This window comes from Hemitrygon akajei, chromosome 3 (genome assembly GCF_048418815.1).
Source record: "Hemitrygon akajei chromosome 3, sHemAka1.3, whole genome shotgun sequence".
Taxonomy (NCBI): Eukaryota; Metazoa; Chordata; class Chondrichthyes; order Myliobatiformes; family Dasyatidae; genus Hemitrygon; species Hemitrygon akajei.
Window position 1 is genome coordinate 176,752,594 of NC_133126.1, and position 23,137 is coordinate 176,775,730.

Consider the following 23,137-nt stretch of genomic DNA (forward strand, 5'->3'; position numbering starts at 1 on the left):
TCCAATTATCGCTTCTATGAAGATGTAGGTTCACTGGGAGAAGGCAAATAAAAAGGTGGATTTAATTTTTTTTTAAAAGCTGAAATCCAGTAAGCATTTCTTGTTGCCAATCTGGAGCAAGGCATTATTTAGTTCTTAAACACTGTTTTTTGGTTTAATGCCACTGCTCAAATACTTCCTGTAGCAGGTTATCTAAACAGTTTAAGATCAAGAATGCATTTTTTGCTGTTGCTTTTGTTTTTGCACCTTTTTGTAATTTATAGCAATTTCTTATATCTTTGCATTGTACTGCTGCAATAAAACAACAAATTTCACATCATGTATGGAGTGATAATATATTTGATTCTGATTCCAGTTCTGCTGGAAGCTTCAATCATTCGTGTCTCCCAACTCCTCTTATTTTAATAACCAGTCCAGCTCATCTTTTAATAAAAAAATGAAAATAGTGTTCAGCTGTGATTAGATGTTATTTTACATAAGAAAATTTCTGAATGATGAGCCACCGTCAAAGTGCTCACACAAGTTGATGTATTGCTTTCAGCATTTTTTCCAGTAAAATCTTAAGTCATAAAAGAGTATGAATATGAAATCTAACTCTTAAAATGCAGCTAAATAATTGTGCAATAAGAGACCATGCGTGAAATACTAATTTGTGCATTATCAAAATAGCTGGAAGTATCAATCCCTTATACAGTAGAGGGAAGGATATTTTAAAATAGGTTTCAACAGGTACATTTAATGTCAGAGAAATGTATACAATGAGACATCCTGAAATTCTTTTTCTTTGCAAACATCCACGAAAACAGAGGAGTGCCCCAAAGGATGAATGACAGTTAAATGTTAGAAACCCAAAGCCCCCCCCCCACTCCCACACACAAGCAGCAGCAAGGCAACGACCTCCCCCCCCCAACCAGCACCGGCAAAAAAACATCAGCACCCTCCACCGAGCACTCAAGTGTGCAGCAAGCACTCAAAACATGCCCAAGATCAATGGCTCTAGCAACCATTGGGACTAGTCCCTTGAGACAGGTAATCAGAACTGATTATAAAACAGCACTTTTACAATTTAACAAATAACCTAGAGCACAAATTATAAATCATTTTTAAATAAGAGCTTTATTTCCATAACATTTCCCTGCATTACCCAAAATGCGTCATACCCATCCAAACTTACTTTTGCATCTCGTTCCAATCTCTTTTGCATGTCAATCCTATAAGACCTTTATTTTGTTTTAGGATCGATTCACTAGTAAAAACTACCAACAATTTCAGCATTAAGAGGTAGCAATTATTTGCAACGTTTTGTAAATTTCTACATAAAGCACCCTGTGAATCATCTTGTGAGCAGTAAAAACACATCTTATTATTTAATCAATTCACCAGCAGGACAAAAGAGTGAACTCATTTTCTAATTTATTACTTACAGGGAGCTGGGGAAAGGTGGGTGGGTGGGGGTAAGTCTCCAGAAATTACAAACACAACACTGCCCATCCCACGGCAGCTCATGTATGTATACATTGCCCAGGTACAGAATATATACATAAAGAAAAGGAAGACTAAATGTGATTGTTTTTGTGTACAGTTTTGATTTCCACTGAAATTCAGTACCATGTATAGTGATGTTAACATCCCATCTGCAATATATCTCACGTAGGAAGGCTGAGTATAAAATCGTGAAATTTTCTATGCAGGTGGATTGCATTACTGGTACTTTAACCATATCAGTGAAAAGGGACTGTACACGAAAGCCTGTACTTCAGGATTATGTTATGTATAAACAGCCTTTATCCAAGAATAGAAACATAACCCATTCGCACTACATATTCACAAATTTTAAACAAAATTGTTTATATTTAGAACTGTAATTTACTTCCAGACACATCAATAATGGATGTGCATCAGGAAAAAAAAGTTACACGTTCAGTTCAAAAAAGTATCAATATAAAGGAAGCAAAAACTGTTAAATATTATTCTGTATTTTTCAAACATTAGCAACTTCTTAAAAATCAATACTTCTTTATACTTAATAATTTACAGTGAAAACCTTAATGTTTTTCAGCAGCATGTGAAAGTCAAGGTTAATGCATTATGTTACAGTCCAGGTTAGGCATCTGAGTTGCATTGCTGATAGTTTTCTGTTTCTGTTTACTGAGATTATTGAAGTAGAATGTCCTGCTGAGGAAACTGAGGCAGATTCGCTATAGTGCTTGTGTCATAACGCTGACTGTGCATCACAGATGCACATATGCACAAGGACACACACAATGACGAACATGCAATCCAGTCAAAAAATTATGTCCTGAGGTTTCTTGCAGCAAACTGGAGTGATTTTGACGCGTTGTACCATAATTTATGTGAAAGTTAGGTCCTAGTAGTACTGTACAAATTATTTGAAGCCTGGGTCATTAATTCCATGTAAGGCTTGCTGAAAGCTAGGGAGATGTCATTCTGGAAAAGAGAAGATTGAAGTAAATTAGGAGTTGTTCCAATTGAGCAAAAGCAAAACAAACTATTCATATATGCACCTATATACAAAGCAAAACAGCGGTATAAATATATACTTATATTTATAAAAGAGGAATCTTTTCATTAATCTTTTGGATTCTTATATCATCAGAAAATGAACACAAGTTGCTTTATAAAGGTATCTATTACAATATACTGTGCAAGTACTACTTCTTTACACAACCAAACATATATGCATGCATACATACTTATAGAGAATGGAAGAGGCAGCTGAAAGCCCACATTTTGAAGAAAGCAGCAGTATCCCAGTCTACATATAAAAATAGAGATGGTATTGCCTTATCTTGCAGGTACAGTGGATTGACTCATCTTCAGTAAAGTCATAGCAACTTCCGACTTGCATCCTTAGCAAAATATGGCCACCACAATTGTGATAGAAACCGAGCAAAAAGAATCCAAAAGGAAAATTACTCGTTTCAGTCCCATTTCTGAATACAACTAACACTTCATTGTGTTAGTTGAATACAACTAACACAACTAACATGTTCATTTTCTACAAGCAACTGTCATTAACATGTAGATATTTTAGTGGCTTTTCCACTTTAAGAACTCTCCCACACAAGTTTGTCATCATCGAACACGGCGGAATGTGGTTAAGACCCTAATAATGGTGTTAACAGCAATGGAGGCAAATCAATATAGAAATCAGCTTTCTATACTTCAACCCAATTCATTCGCAACTGGCATTTCAAATAAATAAAGTTTGATCATTTTTAAACATTCAGTGATGTACACTACAACAATAAAAATTGTTACCTGCTTGCATATTCAACTTAAGTGGCCAAAACTGTTACAACCATTGCACATGTGGATATTTTTGAGTATTTTAGCCTGCTTTCTTCGGTTCAGATGAGCAATTATTCTAAACCCTGCCTCACTCAAGCCAATGAGAAAGTACTGTGGCTAAAGGGAGCCTGTATCTTGCTCTGCTCTTCTATTTTGCTTTTACATTAGTTTGATTAACAAGTGATGAAATTTAAGAGTGCAAAGAAACTTTCAAAGATAACACTGGAATGAAAGAGTTTAACCAGGGTCAAAAGTCTTTTAGCAGCCAAATCAGGTTGTGTCATTTCAATAACCTAATTACATATAATTATAGTACTCAGGAAGGAAATTAAATTAAACGGCAGTCAAATGCAATTTCTCTGGATAAGCTAAGGCAGTGTATGTACTAGTTTGCATTTCCATGGGCACCTGATAACCATTATGCTCCTCTGTAGCAACTATTTTTTCAATGTACAAACTGTCAAATGCAATTGAAAGCTGGGAAGAAAAATGCAAGAGGACATCTCCATTAGGCCAAATCATAAACATGTTAAACTCTGATGATGTTGAATGAATGCTCTTTGTCCCACCACTAAAATTTCTTAACAGTTTTAAACAGCAAAGAGATGGTCAAAGGGCTGCACTAATTTTGTGGAAGCTCTAAAATTGTGTTTCTCTAATTTTAAACCTTGAGATTTAAGTGATCTTCCAGTCAATTCATATGGTTCTCTCTTTCCAAAACACTCCCCTTACTAGACTCTACACAGTTTAATTAGTCTGGTCCCATTTTCCCATAACGTTGGTACTTAATAATATTAATTGACTTTTCATGCCCAAGTATTTTGACTATAAAATCTTTTTGTCTTTATCATCAAATCTTTTCATGGTCTCTTCCTTATACCTCAAATCATCTCCTCTAGCCACATATGCTCAATCTCTAATCCTCTTGCCAACATTTTACAGGAAGTACTTTGCTTAAATTTGGAAGTAAATACCTACTAAATTTCCCAACAACTAGGATTTTTTGGAGATATTAATTTCAAAAACCTGAAGATAAAAACTTAAAAAGTTGAGTGTATGTTCAGCGTCTTCAATTATTATTGTTAGCTCCGTGTTAATTTGAAAGATGGATATATCAAATATTTCAATACATCTGTATCAATTTCTCATGTCACTTACACCACCATTTCCTCTGATCAGAGTAATGTTAAAAATGTTCCAGAAAGATGCTGTACACATTATTCTATTTTGTGACCCAGTAATCATCCACTTGTAACATCCACATTTTGCACAAGCACGGAAATTCAATTGAAATGCTTGTAGCTGCTGGTATTGATTCACAAGCAAGGTCAATAGATTGTAGTGTCAGGACAATGACCAATCTAATCAATTAATGACCTCATTCTAGCAACAACATAATTTATATATTAAAGAACATAAATTTCTTTTATATGTCACATTCATATCTGATAGCTGTATTCCAAAATGCAACATTTTTGTAAAACTAAGTAATCTTGCTAACCCACAGGGCCATCCAATTATTGTCAGCACAGGAAGCTATTGGGGGAGAGCTTGTGCAGATGATAACATCCCGTATCAGAACATCTGTTCTAATCCAATTTCTTTATGAATTTCCCATGTCCTTTATTATCTTAAATCATTTATCTAATTATGACTGTAGTCTAGTTAATCATCATCTGATCTGGTTTTCAACCCTCCCTGGGAAATGCTTTAGAAATAGTTACACCCACAGGAACTCTCGTTTTATTTTTAAAAGACACAAGTCAGCTGACCAAGAGAAAACAATGCTTTCATTGCAAAACCAAATTTCAATTAATGTTTGGCCACAAAAATAAAAAAAGTGAGTTTGCAAATACATGCAAACACATAAATCTGATGAGAAACAAGACTTCCATGTCTTCAGCAATCTCCTACTCTGAAACGCACCTACATCCTTGATCAGCAATCAGTCTGAAGAATAAAATCTATTCCTTTGACAGAAGAATTTAAAACACATTTTCTTATTGTTCTTTCTAAATTCTCATAGAAAGATTAATTTTTGTAACATACTACAGATTTAATGATACATCTAGAAAACATATACTTTACTAAAAAGGTTAGATCCAATTCTAAATGCTAGATTGACCAAATTTTGAAGTTATGTATAACAAATACTACAACATCATAACTTATAATGTGTAGCAAACGTGAGAACTTGGCCATCCTCACAATATAAAACACTATCAGTTACTTGAATAAAAATAATATTTGAATTATTACTCATGGTTCACAAAAGAAGGTTCTCCCCTTCTCTTTTACAACACTACACTTGAAAAGTAATTCAATAGTTAATGCCAATATTTCTTTTACTAATGGTTGGCTAATTTTGTTTTGCCATTTTCACAGAGCAAGTGGAATGTAACAATATCTTAAAATTCTATATACCATAAGGAGAATTTGTTTTGTCCCATTATTAACAGTGGATTAGGTAATATCATGCCTCTTCAACAAAACTCTACAAAGTTTCAGGTTTACCCTCATGGGCAAGCATTCCAAGCAATAATGGCTTAAACCAATCCAATGTTTTTTAATTGCATTGCAGCAGGTTGCAATATAACCAAGTTATAGTATGTCTCACATAGCAAAAACATAGATACCCAAGGGTTGGTTAAAGCAACTTGGAGATATTTCAAAATGCGGAAAAGCTAAAATGGCAGCGATTGCCAGTAAGCCTCTCTTTAAGATGAGCTGTCACTGTATAAAGGAGGAGTGAGCTTTAATTTTGTAAGATTCTGTTTAGTCTAGGTCAAGGACGTAGGATCACTCTCTTCTAATTAAAGAATGGAACAGTTAGGAAATAACATTCCTCAAGAACAGAGGCTTGTAAAATACATTAAAACCATCTTCATAGGTCATGTTCAATTCTCAGCCTCCCTTTCTTTCCTGAGTAACACCATCTTTTAATGACTAATACAAACTCTATTGATAATATTCTTTTATTACTCTGGATGCTTCAACTATGCCCTCTTTAAAGTTTTTTTTAGTTTTAATCTAAAGTCCCTAAAAATTGTTCCTATAGGCTACTGCTTTGATCAAATCAATCCATGACCAAGAAGGCATGAGCAACTGTTCGGAAACTCAACTCAGACAATAGACCACCACAGAGAATTGCTGACGTAACACCCAATCAGGTTGCCCACCAACTAATACTAAATGGTCGACCATATAACAAGGAATGGAGGCAAAAGAAAAAGCAACATCAGGAAATGGAGTCAGCTCTCTCAAACAGGAATAACAACTTCCCACCTCTCACCCTAGAAGAATTAAAGGATGAAGTATCACAGCTAAAATCCAACAAAGCTGCTGGCATAGATGGAATTCTTTTCTTTTTACAATATTTTTATTCAGAAGAAAAAACAAGATTTACAGAGTGCAATGCATAGATACATCTCAACATAACTTGTGTACATTCAAAATGTTATAGCATAACATAGGTACCACTAAGGTATACCACTCTGTAATCAAAAATTTAAAGATAGGTCATACATCATAAAAGAAATTTTTTATATACCAACTACCAAAGAAAAAAGCTGATGGATGATAATGGATAATTAGAAAAAAAAATATTTGCTTAAGAAGAGAAGATAGAAATATACATAAAAGTCTGTGCACTGTTAAACTTTATAAATTGGAAAAGTAATTTAGGAAAGGTCCCGATGAGATTCTTAATGAATTCCTTAAACATCTTGGACCTAAAGTACTCCACTGGCTTCTGTCCCTTTTTAACTGTTGCCTAAGATCATTAAAAATACCTAAAAAGTGGAGAAGAACCAAAGTTGTTGCTCTCCTGAAACCAAATAAAGACCCCAACATTCCTAAAAATTACAGACCGATTTCCTTGCTCTGCACCCTCTATAAACTCTACGAGAGACTCACACTGTAAAGAATATCCCCCTTAGTCGAAGATCTTCTAACACCAGACCAAGCTGGGTTCAGGCCAGGCCACTCTTGCTGAGGTCAAGTCCTGAACCTAACCCAGTATATTGAGGATGGCTTTGAAATGTGACAAATTACAGGGTCAGTATTTCTTGACTTAATAGCTGCATACGACACTGTGAATCGCAGAGTCCTTCTACTGAAATTATCTAAAATGTTAAAGAACGAAACCACAGTCAAAGTAGTAAGTAGCCTCCTAGAAAATCACAGAGTTTATGTAGAAATGAATGGAATTAAGAATAGGTGGCATCCACAAAAGAACGGACTACCATAGGGATCAGTCCTGGCACCGCTACTATTTAATGTTTACACAAACAACCAACCAACCTTTCCTAATACACACAGGTTTATCTATGCAGACAACCTATGCATAGTAACACAAGCTAACTCCTTCCAAGAAGTTGAAGTATGACTTACAGCAGTCCTCGAAGCAATGAAGCAGTATTATGAAAAATAGTCTCTGAACCCAAATCCATCAAATACTCAAATGTGTGTATTCCACTTGAGGAATCAAGCAGCAGCTCGGAAACTCAAGATCTTCTGGCGTGGGAAGGAGCTCGAACACCATCCAACTCTGTAACACTGGATAGAACGCTCTCATTTACCACCAACATCCAAAAACTCTGAGGGAAGGTTGGCTCTCGCAATTCTCTTGAAAAAATTAGCAGGCATGAAATGGGGAGCGAATACTCACACACTTAGATCAACTGCCCTAGCACTCTGCTATGTACCTGCACAGTACTGTGCACCCATGTGGGGCAGATCAGCCCATGGGAAGAAAATAGACCAGTTGCTTAACGAAGCCTGTTGAATAATCACGGGCACACTGCGCCCCACACCCACTATCATCATTTACAGACTTACAGGCATTGCTCCCCCAGAGATCCAAAGATGCACTACAACAAAAATTAAAAAAGGTAAACAGAACTCGGATCCACGGCACCCACTACATCATCATGTGCCAGTTTCCAACCATCTAAAATTAAGGAAAAGCTTTGCCACAGTGGAGGAACTACTGCATGGAACATCTCCCCCAAACAAACAGGACTGACCTCTGGCAACAAACAGAAGCCAGAACCCCACCAAACAATACGGTGCAAGACACCACAGAAACGTTGCCAGACAGGGCACTGCTTGACAGATGGAAGTGGTGCACTCTCAAAAGAGCAAGAGCAGGAGTTTGTAGGGAGTTTGGGTGAAGTGGGGTTTAAAGACCAGCGAATCCTGTGAGTGTGGTGAAAGGCGCAACTCCCTCTCTCACCTGATTTAGCTGACACTGACCTGCTCAACATCAACCAAGCAACACTAGAGTGGCTGGCTGGCTGGTGTGACAAGCTATGAATGAATTAATTTTAAAAGCATTAAAGCAAGTGTGACACAATGTATAAACAAATAATTTTTTACTAAATGCAAAAAAATTATATTCAAATTATCTGCACTATTCAAATTGAACATATAAAATTATACAAGACCAAAATACATTAGATGGAAATAAAACATTAGATTATGATGAAAATATAAATTTTATTTATAATTTGTTTTTAAATTTACTTTCTAATTCCCACAAAATAAAAACCCGTTCACTTAAACAAATGCAACTTGTTGAGATCTGCTTTACCAGTGACCTACATGTGTGAAACTACACACATGTACTGAAACACGGTGACTTGGATACCTTAGAAATGCTGATACAGACATAGCTTGCAACTGCCTGCAAGATAAGCAATGAAACTGCTCAACTGATCTATTACCAAATCAAGCAATGTGAACTGCTTTCTTGCAAACTACCAGAGGGCATTCTCAACTAATTTTCCAGTAATGGGGGTGCACAACAGAAGATAAAATATAGAATTACCTCTAAATTAAAGTTGAATAACCTTTAGACCTCTCAAAACAGCAGGGCAAAGGTTATATGTAATTCAGAAAAGCATTCCTCCAAATTATGTGAGGAACCATGGTGGAACTCATAACGCTGTCAGATTATGAAACTGAAAATTTTCATACCAAGTTACCATAAGAGTTCAAGCTGACTTGTGTTGTTGGAAACCTACAATTTGATTGGTGGAACAGAAATGGATCAAAACAGTTTATGATGGCCAATAAAGGCAACATTGTCATTATTTTCCATTCATATAAACAGATCACCCCTATTCAGAAGGGACGAATGATACAGATTTAGGTACCACTTCACACAAGTTTGCCATGTTGTGGAACAGCAGTGTTTATGGCCATTGTAAACAAAAGTATAATTATGCCAAAGTACCAGCACATTTACCATAAAGATCACAGTAGTCAGATTAACTCCTTATGTTGTGAATTTTGTTTTTCTTATAAATTTCATTTTTAATACTTTACAAAAGTCACTAATCTTGATAACACAAATCATTGTAATTATTCTAGTGAAATTCTGATAGTTTAAAAGAATGCAGTTCCAGTTGGTAGTAATCAGTAGATCAAAGTCATCACACCATAGGGAGCTTTGCAGAAAGGTCAAGGATCCTTAGTCTAGGGAATTCATTAGAGAGAGGTTTGCTATAGCATGATCTTTGGTTTTTAAAGGTTATATTTAGTTGCATCTCTCCCTCTATTTCAAACCTACTAAATTATCACTATGCAAAATGTATCACTTGTAAAAAGTCAAAAGCCAAGGGTACAAAAAAAAATACTTGGCCAAGTTTCCTGAAAACATTCTACAATTCTAGAATTTGCTAATAAGATCAAATGTATCTAGAATTTTTGAGACTTTGCACTGTATTTACAACCAGAGACAAGATTTTTCATGGCAAATATTTCAAAAATGCATTCACCTTCATAGGTGGCTTGTTAATTTTTTTTTCAAACTGAGAAACCGCCATCTGTAACTCGATAAAAGAACAGCTCAATTTTAAATGGTTGTGTAATGCAGCTTCATTTCTCATCCAAAAATTATGTAGCCAAGGAAAAAAAACATGCAGGTGCACTTCATTTAATATCAGCTATCACATTCTATTGATCAGATAAACAGTCTGTGCAGCAGGTCTTTTTATTACTGTCTGGCACACCAGATTTGCAACAGTGAGTGGTTTATTTCCCAAAGGTACAATGAGGTTAGTGGATTAATCTGTAATGACTCCTGTGAAAAATGTGGTCCTTTCTTTTTTCCAATAGGATATCTAGGCCATAAACACCAATAGCTCTCCTGAAGGACTTCATTTAATAAAAAGACACTAAATTGAATAGATGACTGAAGCTATGAAGAAAAACATTTTTCTTCTTAATCTATGACTGTAAAATTATACCCAATTATATTCCTTCTTCAGATTACCACACTCTCAAATGGCCCTGTTAGTCATATCATTTTAAGAACATGCAGAAGCAAATGTGGATTTAATACCACTTTCTCAAGTTGACAATGTAGATAATTTGATGATTTCTTCTGGGTATTTAATAGTTTAGTAATATTTGAGCAATAAAGATATTTTTCATTAGATTTTGTCTGTTTAAACAATTACCTGTTATAGGTAAACATGCATGAATGCTTATGTCAGCACGCTACATCATACTTGTTCCTCACTTAATGTAAAAACAAAGGCAGACTACATACGCGGCTCCCGTTTTCCTTCAACTAGGTTTTCATGTTTTGGAGTTACAAAACATAACAGTAGCAAGGAACCCGAGATGACTACCTACCTGAAGTGCAATGAGCTGTTCAAGTAAACAAAAAAATAAAGTGTAACGAGAAACGGTTGAATGAAAAAAAACCAGCACAACATGTGCATCTTCGGAAAAAGAGGCTGTCGAGTTTTAAAAAAAGGCAGAAAACAGACAAATTCACCGGTTCAAACTGTGATAATAATAAATGTTTTAAAAAGCAGAAATGGTTGGTTATATTGTTAAGATAGACATGATCGACTGCACAAAGGTAATGGAAAATGTACACGGAGCAAATTGAGCTGTAATTTTGAAACAAATGAAGTAGGCAATGAGAAGCGAGTGCTAGTTTTACTGAGTGCATTGGGTTTAGATTCACAGTTTGCTTAGAAGTTTTACTGCTCTACACAAACCAACCAAAACAAGCTTGGCTATAATAGTGAAAACGATGCAAGAATACTTAAAACTGAAACAATTGTTGATTGCAGGACCAAAGTATGTTTCATAAACAGATTCAAAAGGAAAAGGAATCTATTTCAGCGTGTGGCTGAATTGAAGAGATTGTCTGAGCATTGCCAATTCAATAATGGGCTTAATGATGCGAATCATTTAGTTTGTGAAACTTTCCTGGCCAAAGAAATTGAGTTACCATTGTGGCAGGAGCTCCTGTAAACCAGAAAAATGCAGAAGGCAAAACTTGCAGAAAATGCAAAAAAATTAGGGCACATACAAAGAGAATCTTGGCCAGACACAAATAAATGGACTGCACAGGGAAGAGATAAAGCTAAAAAGTCAAGTTGCTGTTTCAAAGAGAGCACTAATTTTCTACTTCCTGAGGAGACTGAGGTCCTTTGGAGTATGCAAGCCTCTCCTTCACATGTTCTACCAGTCTGCTGTTGCCAGTACAATCTTTTATGCGGTGGTGTGCTGGAGCACAGTGAGATGCTGAAGATGTTCTATAGGTCAGTTGTTGAGAGCGCCCTCTTCTTTGTGGTGGCGTGTTGGGGAGGAAGCATTAAGAAGAAGGACGCCTCACGTCTTAATAAGCTGATAAGGAAGGCGGGCTCTGTCGTGGGCAAAGTACTGGAGAGTTTAACATCGGTAGCTGAGCGAAGGGCGCTGAGTAGGCTACGGTCAATTATGGAAAACCCTGAACATCCTCTACATAGCACCATCCAGAGACAGAGAAGCAGTTTCAGCGACAGGTTACTGTCGATGCAATGCTCCTCAGACAGGATGAAGAGGTCAATACTCCCCAATGCCATTAGGCTTTACAATTCAACTGCCAGGATTTAAGAACTTTTTTTTTTTAAAGCTATTATTAATGCTTTTTGAGTTAGTGATTTAGATGCATATCATATTATTACTGAGTTAAGTATTGTATGTAATGAGTTTTTGCTACAACAAGTGTATGGGACATTGGAAAAAATGTTGAATTTCCCCATGGGGATGAATAAAGTATCTATCTATCTATCTATCTATCAACAGGGGTGAAGCCAACAGACTCAGTAAACTGATTAGAAAGGCTGGCTCTGTTATAGGAGTCAAACTGGACACAAGGAGGCTGTGGTAGAACAAAGGACCCTATGGAAAATCCTGGCAATTCTGGACAATGTTTCTCACCCTCTGCATGCCACTGTGACTGAACAGAGGAGCACTTAATAGACTGTTTGTGTAACTTATTTGTTTTACTCTTTCTATTTCTCTAATATTTAGATCTGTACACTTGAAATGCTACTGTGACATTAATTTCCTTTGGGATCAATAAGGTATCTACCTAATCTGCACGCTGTTGATGACAAATAAGAGTGACACAGTACTGGGTAGCCTTGAGATTTACAATGTGAGAAATAACAAGAGAGGAGTAATATGATTTATACCAGAAGTCAATGGCAAATTACAATGGAATTGGGCACTGGTTCAGCTGTTTTAGTCATTCCACAAAATGAGTTTGAATGGCATTTCAGAGATACTGAAGTGAAGGCTACACTAACCAAAAATTCCTATGGGAATGACATTCGTTACAGTGAAATACAACAACCAACAAGCCACATTAGGCTTTTATGTGGTAAAATCAGGAGGGCCAGCATTGTGGGGGCATGACTGGTTGAAACTACAACTTGATAGGAGATCCATTCACCATTTGTATGCCACATACCTGTCAATAAAGCCAACTGAAAGCAAATTAAGAAAGATAGTAGATGATGTCTCAGTATTCAAGGATGGCAATGTTATGGTTGAGTTTCCCAAGGCTAAAATAGTGTTAAATGAAAATGCCACACACAAGTTTTATAAAGCCAGTCCAGTTCCTTATACCACCTGTGATAAAGTGGACAGGCACTAGGTCAGATAGAGGCTGAAGGAATTCTTTCCAAGTTTGAGTGGAGCTCATGGGCAATGCCAGTGGTCCCAAGTAGCCAAGAAGAATGGGTCTGTTAGCATCTGTAGTGATTTTAAGGTAATCAAGCCAGTACTCAAAGTTAATAAATACCCTCTGCCTAGAATATAGGTTATTTTTGCAAACCATTCTGGAAGAAAACCCTTCAGTAAGCAGACGTAGCTGAGGCCTACCTACAGTTGGAGATGGAAGTGAAAAGTGCATCCCACCATAAACATTCACAAAGGGCTTTATCTCTATTATCAGCTTATTTTTGGAGTAGCATCTACACCTGAACTCTGACAGAAAGTGATGGACCAGATGCTGCAAGGCTGTCCGGCACACTTATCTGGATGACATTATTACCAATATGGATGATGAGGAACATTTCCAAACCTCAAGACACGTTAAAAAGATTAGGCGATCATGGGCTCAGAGCACGACGCAACACGTGAGAATTGGGAGTTTATAGCTAAGCAGGAAGGAGTGTTGTGTATTTAATTTTTTAGCAATATTTGAGTAATATTGTAAATATATTGTTTGACTAAGCATTCTTGTTTGTTTAAATAATTCATTATGGTTTATATGTAAACCTACGTGAATGGCATTTGTCATCACACCACGTGATAAGTGTGCCTCATTTAAAGTAAAAATGAAATTGGAGTTACAAAACATAGCACTTACTCCAAATGCAAATAAACACGGCACAAATATGAATGACAGTGTAAACCTGAGCAGCAAGTTGGCGACAGTAGAAGAAGGAAGAACAAACAGATCACGATTGCAATAACACTCAAACTGGAGGATGTACCAACATAGTAACTCCCATGTAATTATGTCCAGCCACAATCATTGAGTTAGTTTCAACTTCAGCTGAGGGCGAAAATTAGAACTGTAGGGACAAACAAAGGCTGAATTAGGACTCAAAACAGATTAGGTTGAAGATTAGCCAAAAGATACATTTCTGCTGTAAATGTACATCCATGGAAACTGAAGATTACATCAAACCCTTCCATGATGCAAGCATGATGCAAAAACTATTTGGACAAGGTATCTATAGGGATCTAAGCCTATGAGAATAGCTTTACAGCAGAAACATGCAGTAAGAGAAGAAATTGAAAAATATACCATAATTGACTAGCTAACACAGGTAGTCATTACCTTGGACAAAACAGCAAACTAATCTATTCCATCTCTAAAAAATCTGAGATAAACAACTGCCTCAAGTGAACAGAAAGACTAACCTGTCTTCCATCTGTACCCACTAAATTCAATCCTGTAACATTAGACTTTTAGCTGCACATTCCCACATCTTGGACATTTGGACTTGGTTAATTAGTGCCCCTATTGGTCACATTAAATTACACAAGTTATTAATTTGCTTCTTAGTCTGCAGTTTAAAAATTTTGGACCGTGATCTTTATTACACAGCTTTGCAGTGACCAAGTAGCTCTATTCAAAACATGCTATAATGCCTTCTCTCCAGGTATGTATAAAATATACACAGGGGATTCCAGTTAATTGGGCCACCAGTTAATCAGAGCAGCAGCTTATTTGGGACAACTCTTAAAGAACATAAACTAATCGAGAAAATAGGAGGGATTCCCTTTGATTATTTGGGACCCTATGCCACTAACTGGGACAGGAGACTGTTGGCCAGTCACACAAATTTGGGTGACCATCCGGCACTATACCGTGTTTAGTGCAAACAATTTTTAAATAGCATCAGTTGCATGTTTGTATTCAAAAAGCAGTGATTTTTGTCACAGATGGAAAGAAATATTCAGCAACACAGTTTAGAATTGCTTTTCTCATGCAGTTTCAAACATTCAGGCTTGGAAATGCCAGTAACAGCCAGGAATACAAATGAGATGATTTCACTAATTCAACAAGTTAGGAACTACGAAGAATTTGGGGTATCAGCAATCTTGAATGTTACAATGAAAAAGAAGATTGGGAAGATGCATTTGTCAAAGGCATTATATGAAGACAGTCCATTATCTGTACAAGGTGCCTGCTGTAATTTTGTTCATTTACAGTCAAAAGAACATGCCAGTTATAAACAATGATGACAGTGAAACCTGCACAGGAGAGTTTTTAAAAAGTGGAAAAGCCGTTGCAATGGGACAGTTCTACTCTCTCGATCTTGGAATTCTGGATCCAGTGGTACGAGTAGTCATCACAAATTGGGGTCTTCCTTAGTTGCAGTGGATGATCATGACTACTTCTGTGCTTCGTCATGACCTTCAGTCTCCACCTTCTTGGCTATTGGATCCCACTATTGGTCTCATCCGCCCAGTCCGCCAGAGCTGACTTCACATGCTAGGGCAGGCATGTCCCAATTTCACCAAGGTATAAGGCTACCCTCACCTGGTATAGCCCACCTGTTGAAGCGGTGTACTGGGTGGTGTCACTGCTGTCACACGCAAACAGCTACTTGGAGTCACTGGTGGGAGCTGAGTATCTAGTGAGGACCAAAGGTGAGCGAGATACACCAGAATGGACACATTTCCTGGACACCGATACACAACAGCGTACTTTAGATGAATTGGATGAATTATGTCGATAACTGTTAGGAACTAATATTTTTATAGTACTGTCATAGCATTGGTGGTGTTTGAATTTGTTCTGTATTTTAAATACATGATTTGTTACCCAGTTAAACTGTAGTTTGTTCTTTTTTTAATACCTTCAACTATTTCCATGAAACTTCAATTAACTGGGGCAGCTGCTTAATTGGGCAAAATGTACTTGTCACGGTGTCCCAATTAACCAGAATCCACTGAATTTACATGTAATAGACCCTACTCGAATACATTAGTTTAGCCCTCAAATAGTGGTCTTTTGAAATAACCGATTTTGCTGAACAATTTGTACAGCGCTACTGAAGTACGGTGTATAGTTTGCACACCTGCATAAATATGATTAATACATTTTCCTGCTATTCAAACAAACATCACTCACACCCTTCCTGCAGGCAAAGTCTTCCCTAGAGATAATTATTAAATCTTATTAAAACCACATTAACAGTATCAAATAGCTCTGTTCTCCACTCAAATCACAGTACACATTTTGGTCAGCTTAACTTTTGCCAGAAACCCAAGGGAAACAAATCTTTTCTCCAGCAAATACTAACTGCATCACAACATAGCATAAATAATCTGGGTTCCAATAGTTGGTAAATCATAAATTAAGAGCAAGGATCTAAATTGGACAGTCTTTTAAAACAGGTGACAGAGAAAGCAGGGGAGGAGGAAAAGGCCAAATTATGATGCAAGGCTAACCTACTCCCACTGCCTCCAAAATAAACAGCTCACCAAGCTTGTGCAGCCTGTGAATTGTTAAACAAATTGCAGTATTCAGCCAGCAATATCTATGTTGCTGAGTAGCTAAATACCTTAGCAGGAGCCAGCATCTTGTGCAAGCAACATTTAAGGTTCAGCTGATTCTCTAAGGGATGGTGAATTGTGGCTATAGAACTTGCTCATTGCAATTTTCTGACCAAGGATGCTTGGAAAATGACAAAACACGGGAGAGATTCTCTGATATAACACTGCAGATTTGAGGTGTGCGTGTGCATGTGCCAAAGAGACGAAGAATGAGAAGAAGAAACAGGCTCTCCATATAATTTTTAGTCAGCTTACCATGATCAAAGCCAGGAGTCACGCCTAAAAAGCTTGAAGTGCAGCAATGCATGCAATGGTCTCACTTGCCTCACATGACTAATAAAAGGTCAATGAACGCATCTTCCTATGGTATATTCCATCAGCTGCATCACTGACTCGAACACTGTACAACTTACCATAGTCAGTGTCAGAGATACACAGCACAGAAAAAGGCCCACCAAGTCTGTGCTATTAACTGCCCATTTATGCTTATCCCATTTTATTCTCCCCACATTCCCATGAATTCCCTCCAGGTTTTGCCACTCACTGGTGCAATTCACTCCAGCCAATTAACCATCTGATCATCACGATATGTGAGGAAACTTGACCATATCATGGTATTCACTTAGCAATTATACTTAAGTGAATGTCATGTTTTCAAGCATCATTTTAAAATTGACAGTGCAATCCATACAAGCTGAACCACCAACATACAGTTGCAAGAAAAAGTTCGGGTGAATCCTTTGCAATTACCAGGTTTTCTGCATTAATTACTCAAAATGGGATCTAATCGTCATCTAAATCACACTAATAGACAAGCAATCTACCTAAACTAACAAAAAACACTACTTTTCGTGTCTTTATTGAACATGTTGTTTAATCATTCATAATCCAGACTGGAAAAAGTATATGAACCCTTGGATTTAATAACTAGCAGAACCTCATTTAGATAGATAGATAGATACTTTATTCATCCCCATGGGGAAATTCAACTTTTTTCCAATGTCCCATACACTTGTTGTAGCAAAACTAATTACATACAATACTTAACTCAGTAAAAAATATGATATGCATCTAAATCACTATCTCAAAAAGCATTAATAATAGCTTTTAAAAAGTTCTTAAGTCCTGGCGGTAGAATTGTAAAGCCTAATGGCATTGGGGAGTATTGACCTCTTCATCCTGTCTGAGGAGCATTGCATCGATAGTAACCTGTCACTGAAACTGCTTCTGTCTCTGGATGGTGCTATGTGAGGATGTTCAGAGTTATCCATAATTGACCGTAGCTTACTCAGCGCCCTTCGCTCAGCTACCGATGTTAAACTCTCCAGTACTTTGCCCACTTAGCAGCAATAACCTCCACCAAATGCTTCCTTTAGCAGCTGATCAGACTTACACAATGGCAAGGAGGAATTTTAAGACCATTCCTCCATACAAACGTTTTCAGATTCTCAATATTTCTGGGATTTTTGCATGAATTGAATTGAATTCACATCCTTCACATACAGAAGAGTAAAAATCTTTATATCTCTGTCAAAATGCACAATGTGCAATTTATAGTAATTTATAATAAATTGTATGTACCACAGGGCAGTCAATATAGTATAGAAATTGTTATGACCTCAGCCCCCTCCTTTGTGAGAAGAGAGAGAGAGAGAGAGAGAGAGAGAGAGAGAGAGAGACTCTTACGGTTTGGAATGTGGGCTGGTCGCTCAACAGGACAAAAGCCTTGGACATAGCCATTGTCTTGGGAGACACCTTTGTGGAATAAGGATCTGGCCTACGTGCAGACCCTCAGGGCAAGGTGAGATGAGTGATGGGAAAAAGACTGCCTCGCCCCCAGACCCTGATGGACATCGACAACCTTGCCAGTCCAGATAAAAGGTGGGCTGCCGAGGCGGGGCCTCAGACGCACCAGAAGACGCTAGAAATCCTGCGACAGCGTTTTGATAGCGACAGCCGGTGGTGGGGTTCGTGTGCGTCTTTTCCTTGCCTGGGATTGGCGACCTCACCACGGAAGAACGGCTTAGCTACAGGGGAGGCCACAGATGAGAGTCCATTCCCCAACGAGACTTCCGACGAACCGAACTCCTACAGGTCGGAAAACCTGTCGGGTAACTGTTTCATTAAATCTCTCTCTCTCTCTAACAAAAGTGCACCAACGTGACACCACAACAGACGGCAGCTGGTGAAACTGCAGTGGCCGCAAGAGACTTTCAGATATACAGCGAACCATATATACATTACCCCTAGACAACGATAGAGCTTATTTCTGATTGATTATTACTATACCTGTGCTTTAGATTGAGTTGTGACGACGTATATGATCTGAATGTTTTGTATTAACCATACGTTTGTGCCCCTTTATAAATAAAAACGTTTGAAAATAGTAGCACCAGGCTTCAGCGGACCTGTCTATCTTTGCTGGTAAGTCACCTGGTTACTGGGGAACGTAACAAAATACAATTGTGTCAGCATGAATTAACCAGCCTGATGGAAGAGGCTGTCCCAGAGCCTGTCGGTCCTGGCTTTTATGCTGTGGTACATTTCCCGGATGGTAGCAGCTGGAACAGTTTGTGGTTGGGGTGACTCAGGTCCCCAATGATCCTTCGGGCCCTTATACACCTGTCTTTGTGAATGTGCCAAATAATGGGAAGTTCCTATCTACAGATTCTTGAGAAGAGCAGGCTGTCAGTAACCTGTGTGTCTATATACGTGTGTGTGTGTGTCTGTGTATTACACACACACACACACACACACACGTATATACATACATATACACACACACACACACACACACACACACACATACAGTGGCATGCAAAAGTTTGGGCACCCTGCATGGTCAGTACTTAGTAATGCCCTCTTTGGCAAGTATCACAGCTTGTAAGTGCTTTCTGTAGTCAGCTAAGAGTCTTTCAATTCTTGTTTGGGGGATTTTTGCCCATTCTTCCTTGCAAAAGGCTTCTAGTTCTGTGAGATTCTTGGGCCGTCTTGCATGCACTGTTCTTTTGAGGTTTATCCACAGATTTTTGATGATGTTTAGGTCAGGGGACTGTGAGGGCCATGGCAAAACCTTCAGCTTGCGCCTCTTGAAGTAGTCCATTCTGGATTTTGAGTTATGTTTAGGATCATTATCCTGTTGTAATGTTTGCTTCCAGCATCTGCTGCTATTTAATTGAATCAATTCTTCCCTCTACCAGTGAAATGTTCCCTGTGCCACTGGCTGCAACACAAGTCCAAAGCATGATCGATCCACCTCCGTGCTTAACAGTTGGAAAGGTGTTCTTTTCATGAAATTCTGCACCCTTTTTTCTCCAAACGTACCTTTGCTCACTGCGCCCAAAAAGTTCTATTTTAACTTCATCAGTCCACAGGATTTGTTTCCAAAATGCATCAGGCTTGTTCAGATGTTCCTTTGCAAACTTCTGTCGCTGAATTTTGTGGTGAAGACGCAGGAAAGGTTTTCTTCTGATGACTCTTCCATGAAGGTCATATTTGTGCAGGTGTCGCTGCACAGTAGAACAGTGCATCACCACTCCAGAGTCTGCTAAATCTCCCTGAAGGTTTTTTGCAGTCAAACGGGGGTTTTGATTTGCCTTTCTAGCAATCCTACGAGCAGTTCTCTCGGAAACTTTTCTGGTCTTCCAGACCTCAAATTGACTTTCACCGTTCCTGTTAATTGCCATTTCTTAACTACATTACAAACTGAGGAAACGGCTACCTGAAAACACTTTGCTATCTTCTTATAGCCTTCTCCTGCTTTGTGGACATCATTTATTTTAATTTTCAGAGTGCTAAGCAGCTACTTAGAGGAGCCCCTGGGTGCTTATTGTTGGGACAAGGTTTGAGGAGTCAGGTTATTTATAAAGCTTTGAAATTTGCATCACCCGGCCTTTCCTGATGATGACTGTGAACAAACCAAAGCCCTAACAAGCTAATTAAGGTCTGAGACCTTGGTAAAAGTTATCTGAGAGCTCAAGTCTCTTGGGGTGCCCAAACTTTTGCATGGTGCTCCTTTCCGTTTTATCCCCCACTCTAAAATTGTACAAAACAAAAATAATACACTGATCTTGCTTAAAATGTTGAAAATAATGTTTCATCTTTAACTTTATAACTCTTGGAGATCAGTTCATCTTCTACTCACTTAACTATTCACAGTAACAGAAATTTTGACCGGGGGGGGGGGGGGGTGCCCAAACTTTTGCATACCACTGTACATACACACATATTATAATATATATATATATATACACACACACACACACACTTTTTCAACAACCTACACCTCCAATCTCATCTCGTTGATTGGAACACCCGACTCCAAATAGCTTTTGCAGAAGACATTACACCAGAGGCTCACATACTTCTTTGAACCTGGACTGCAATTGTTTAAATGGGGCACACAGTATTGACAAGAAGTAGTATAATTGTTTGCGTTATTAGCTTAGACAGATTGTGTTTGTCTACTATTAAGACTTGGATGAATATCAGGCCACATTTTATAATAAAGTTCAAGTAGGACTTGATTCAGGAAGACAAAGTAACGGGGTGTAGAAAGGATAGAAAGAAGCATTTCCCATAAAGCTAGAGTGATTTCGTAGGGATACTCCTCTTTATGTCACTGTGATTGATGCTAAAGCACCTTTACAATTATGTCACAGTCACAACTCTTGCACAGTCAAGATCGCGTCACTTGGTTAATAGAAAATACTTAAGCTAAACTTAGCGTAACTGGTTTCTATTACTATATCTGGGAATTTTAGACAGGATAACAATGAGAAAAACAAAATGAATCTGAAAAACATTATTTCATTGCACAAGGTCAGATTGGTAGCATTCTGAATGAAAAGAGAATGCTGGAAATACAGCAAGCAGCATCTGGAGAAGGAGCAGTAATATCAATGTTATAATGATCAACAACTTTCAAATCAAATGATTCATCTAGTTATTTTTTAATTTCCAACATTTGCAGTTTTATTTTCTGCTTCAGAAGTTCTATAAATAAAATTTATAGAATTTTATTTAGGAAGAACAGGAGCATGTTCGACATGATCTTCACAGCCTGGCAGCGTCAGGGAAAGTGCCGGGAGAAACATCAAGATCTGTTTATGGCCTTTATCGACCTCTCCAAAGCATTCAACACTATGCAAAGAGAGCTCTTATGGGATGTCCACCTCAGGTTTGGCTGTCCCAATAAATCTGTTAACATCCTCCGCCAGTCCCATGATGGGATGACTGCTCGAGTGACCATAGGAGGACAAGAGTCCCAGCCCTTCCTTGTACGCACAGGGGTGAGGCAGGGGTGTGTGCTAGTGCCAGTGCTCTTTAACATCTTCCTCTTGTGTGTTACCAAGCTTCTCCACGAGATTGAGGATAGCAGCGGTGTGGCAGTGGACATCAGATTAGATGGCAACCTCTTTAACATCAGGAGGCTCCACGCAACCAAACTCCATAGAGAACGGGTCATGGAACTGCAGTATGCAGATGACTGTGCTCCTGTGGCCCATACTCCGGAGGATCTTCAGACTGTCCTTGTTGTGGTGGTGAGAGCGTACAGCAGGATGGGGCTGACCGTCAGTACTACCAAGACAGAAGTGGGTTGCCAATGAAGTACTAGTGTCGCACCCACCCTACTTACCTTCACTGTTGGTATTGAAAAGCTGTCAGAGGTGCCATCTTCCAAATATCTGGGCAGCATTCTCTCTGAGGACAGCGGCATTGACAATGACATCCAGATCTGCATTAAGCAGGAATCAGCTGCCTTTGGGAAACTTCTGTATAGAGTCTTTCAGAACAGGAGCCTTCGTCCCTCCACAAAGGTCGCCGTATACCAAGCGTCACCACTCTCCTGTATGGCTGTGAAGCTTGGGTAACCGACAGCCGTCACATCAAGTCCTTGCAGCACTTCCACATAAGCTGCCTTCAGCGCATCCTGGGAATTACTTGGTGTGAGCGGGTGCCTCACACTGAACTACTAGTAAAGACCAACCGCACAAGTATTGAGGCCATGATCACCCAGCGTCAGTTGCAGTGGCTGGGGCACGTGATAAGGATGCCCCCATGTCGGCTACCCCGCAGAGTGTTATACATCACAAGTCTGTTATCTACAACTTCTTTATTTTTATTCCCCCATCCCAGATCATTTTTCCTTATTTCCCTATATAAATTTTCACCTATACAAGTCTGAACTGCAAAAACCTTCACTAATCATTTTCCATTTATATCCACAGAAGTTTTCAGTTTGTTTTCGTGTTCCTTGAGATTACTTTTGCATTCTGCTTGTTTTTTAAAAAAAAAATTGGTCCTCTGAAATGTTCCCCAGTCTTTGGGTTTACTTGCTCTTCTTGGCAGCACTGCAAGTGCTTTCCAATATTCTAACATTAACTTAACCCATTAGTTATATCCTGGCCACTTTCCTTAATAGTTTTTATTGCCATAAGGGGATAAATAACAC

The 23,137-nt window shown here is 38.3% G+C and overlaps 1 protein-coding gene across 1 annotated transcript in view; it reads right to left on the bottom strand.

Annotated features, from left to right (window-relative positions):
- Window positions 1-1,396: 1,396 nt before the first annotated feature.
- irs1 (insulin receptor substrate 1) overlaps window positions 1,397-23,137 on the bottom strand; it is a 58,174-nt gene continuing 36,433 nt past the window's right edge. Inside the window, exon 2 of the mRNA XM_073041423.1 lies at window positions 1,397-2,448. Coding sequence (XP_072897524.1) covers window positions 2,444-2,448 — 5 coding nt within the window. The 3' untranslated portion in view covers window positions 1,397-2,443. The remainder of the gene's footprint in view (window positions 2,449-23,137) is intronic.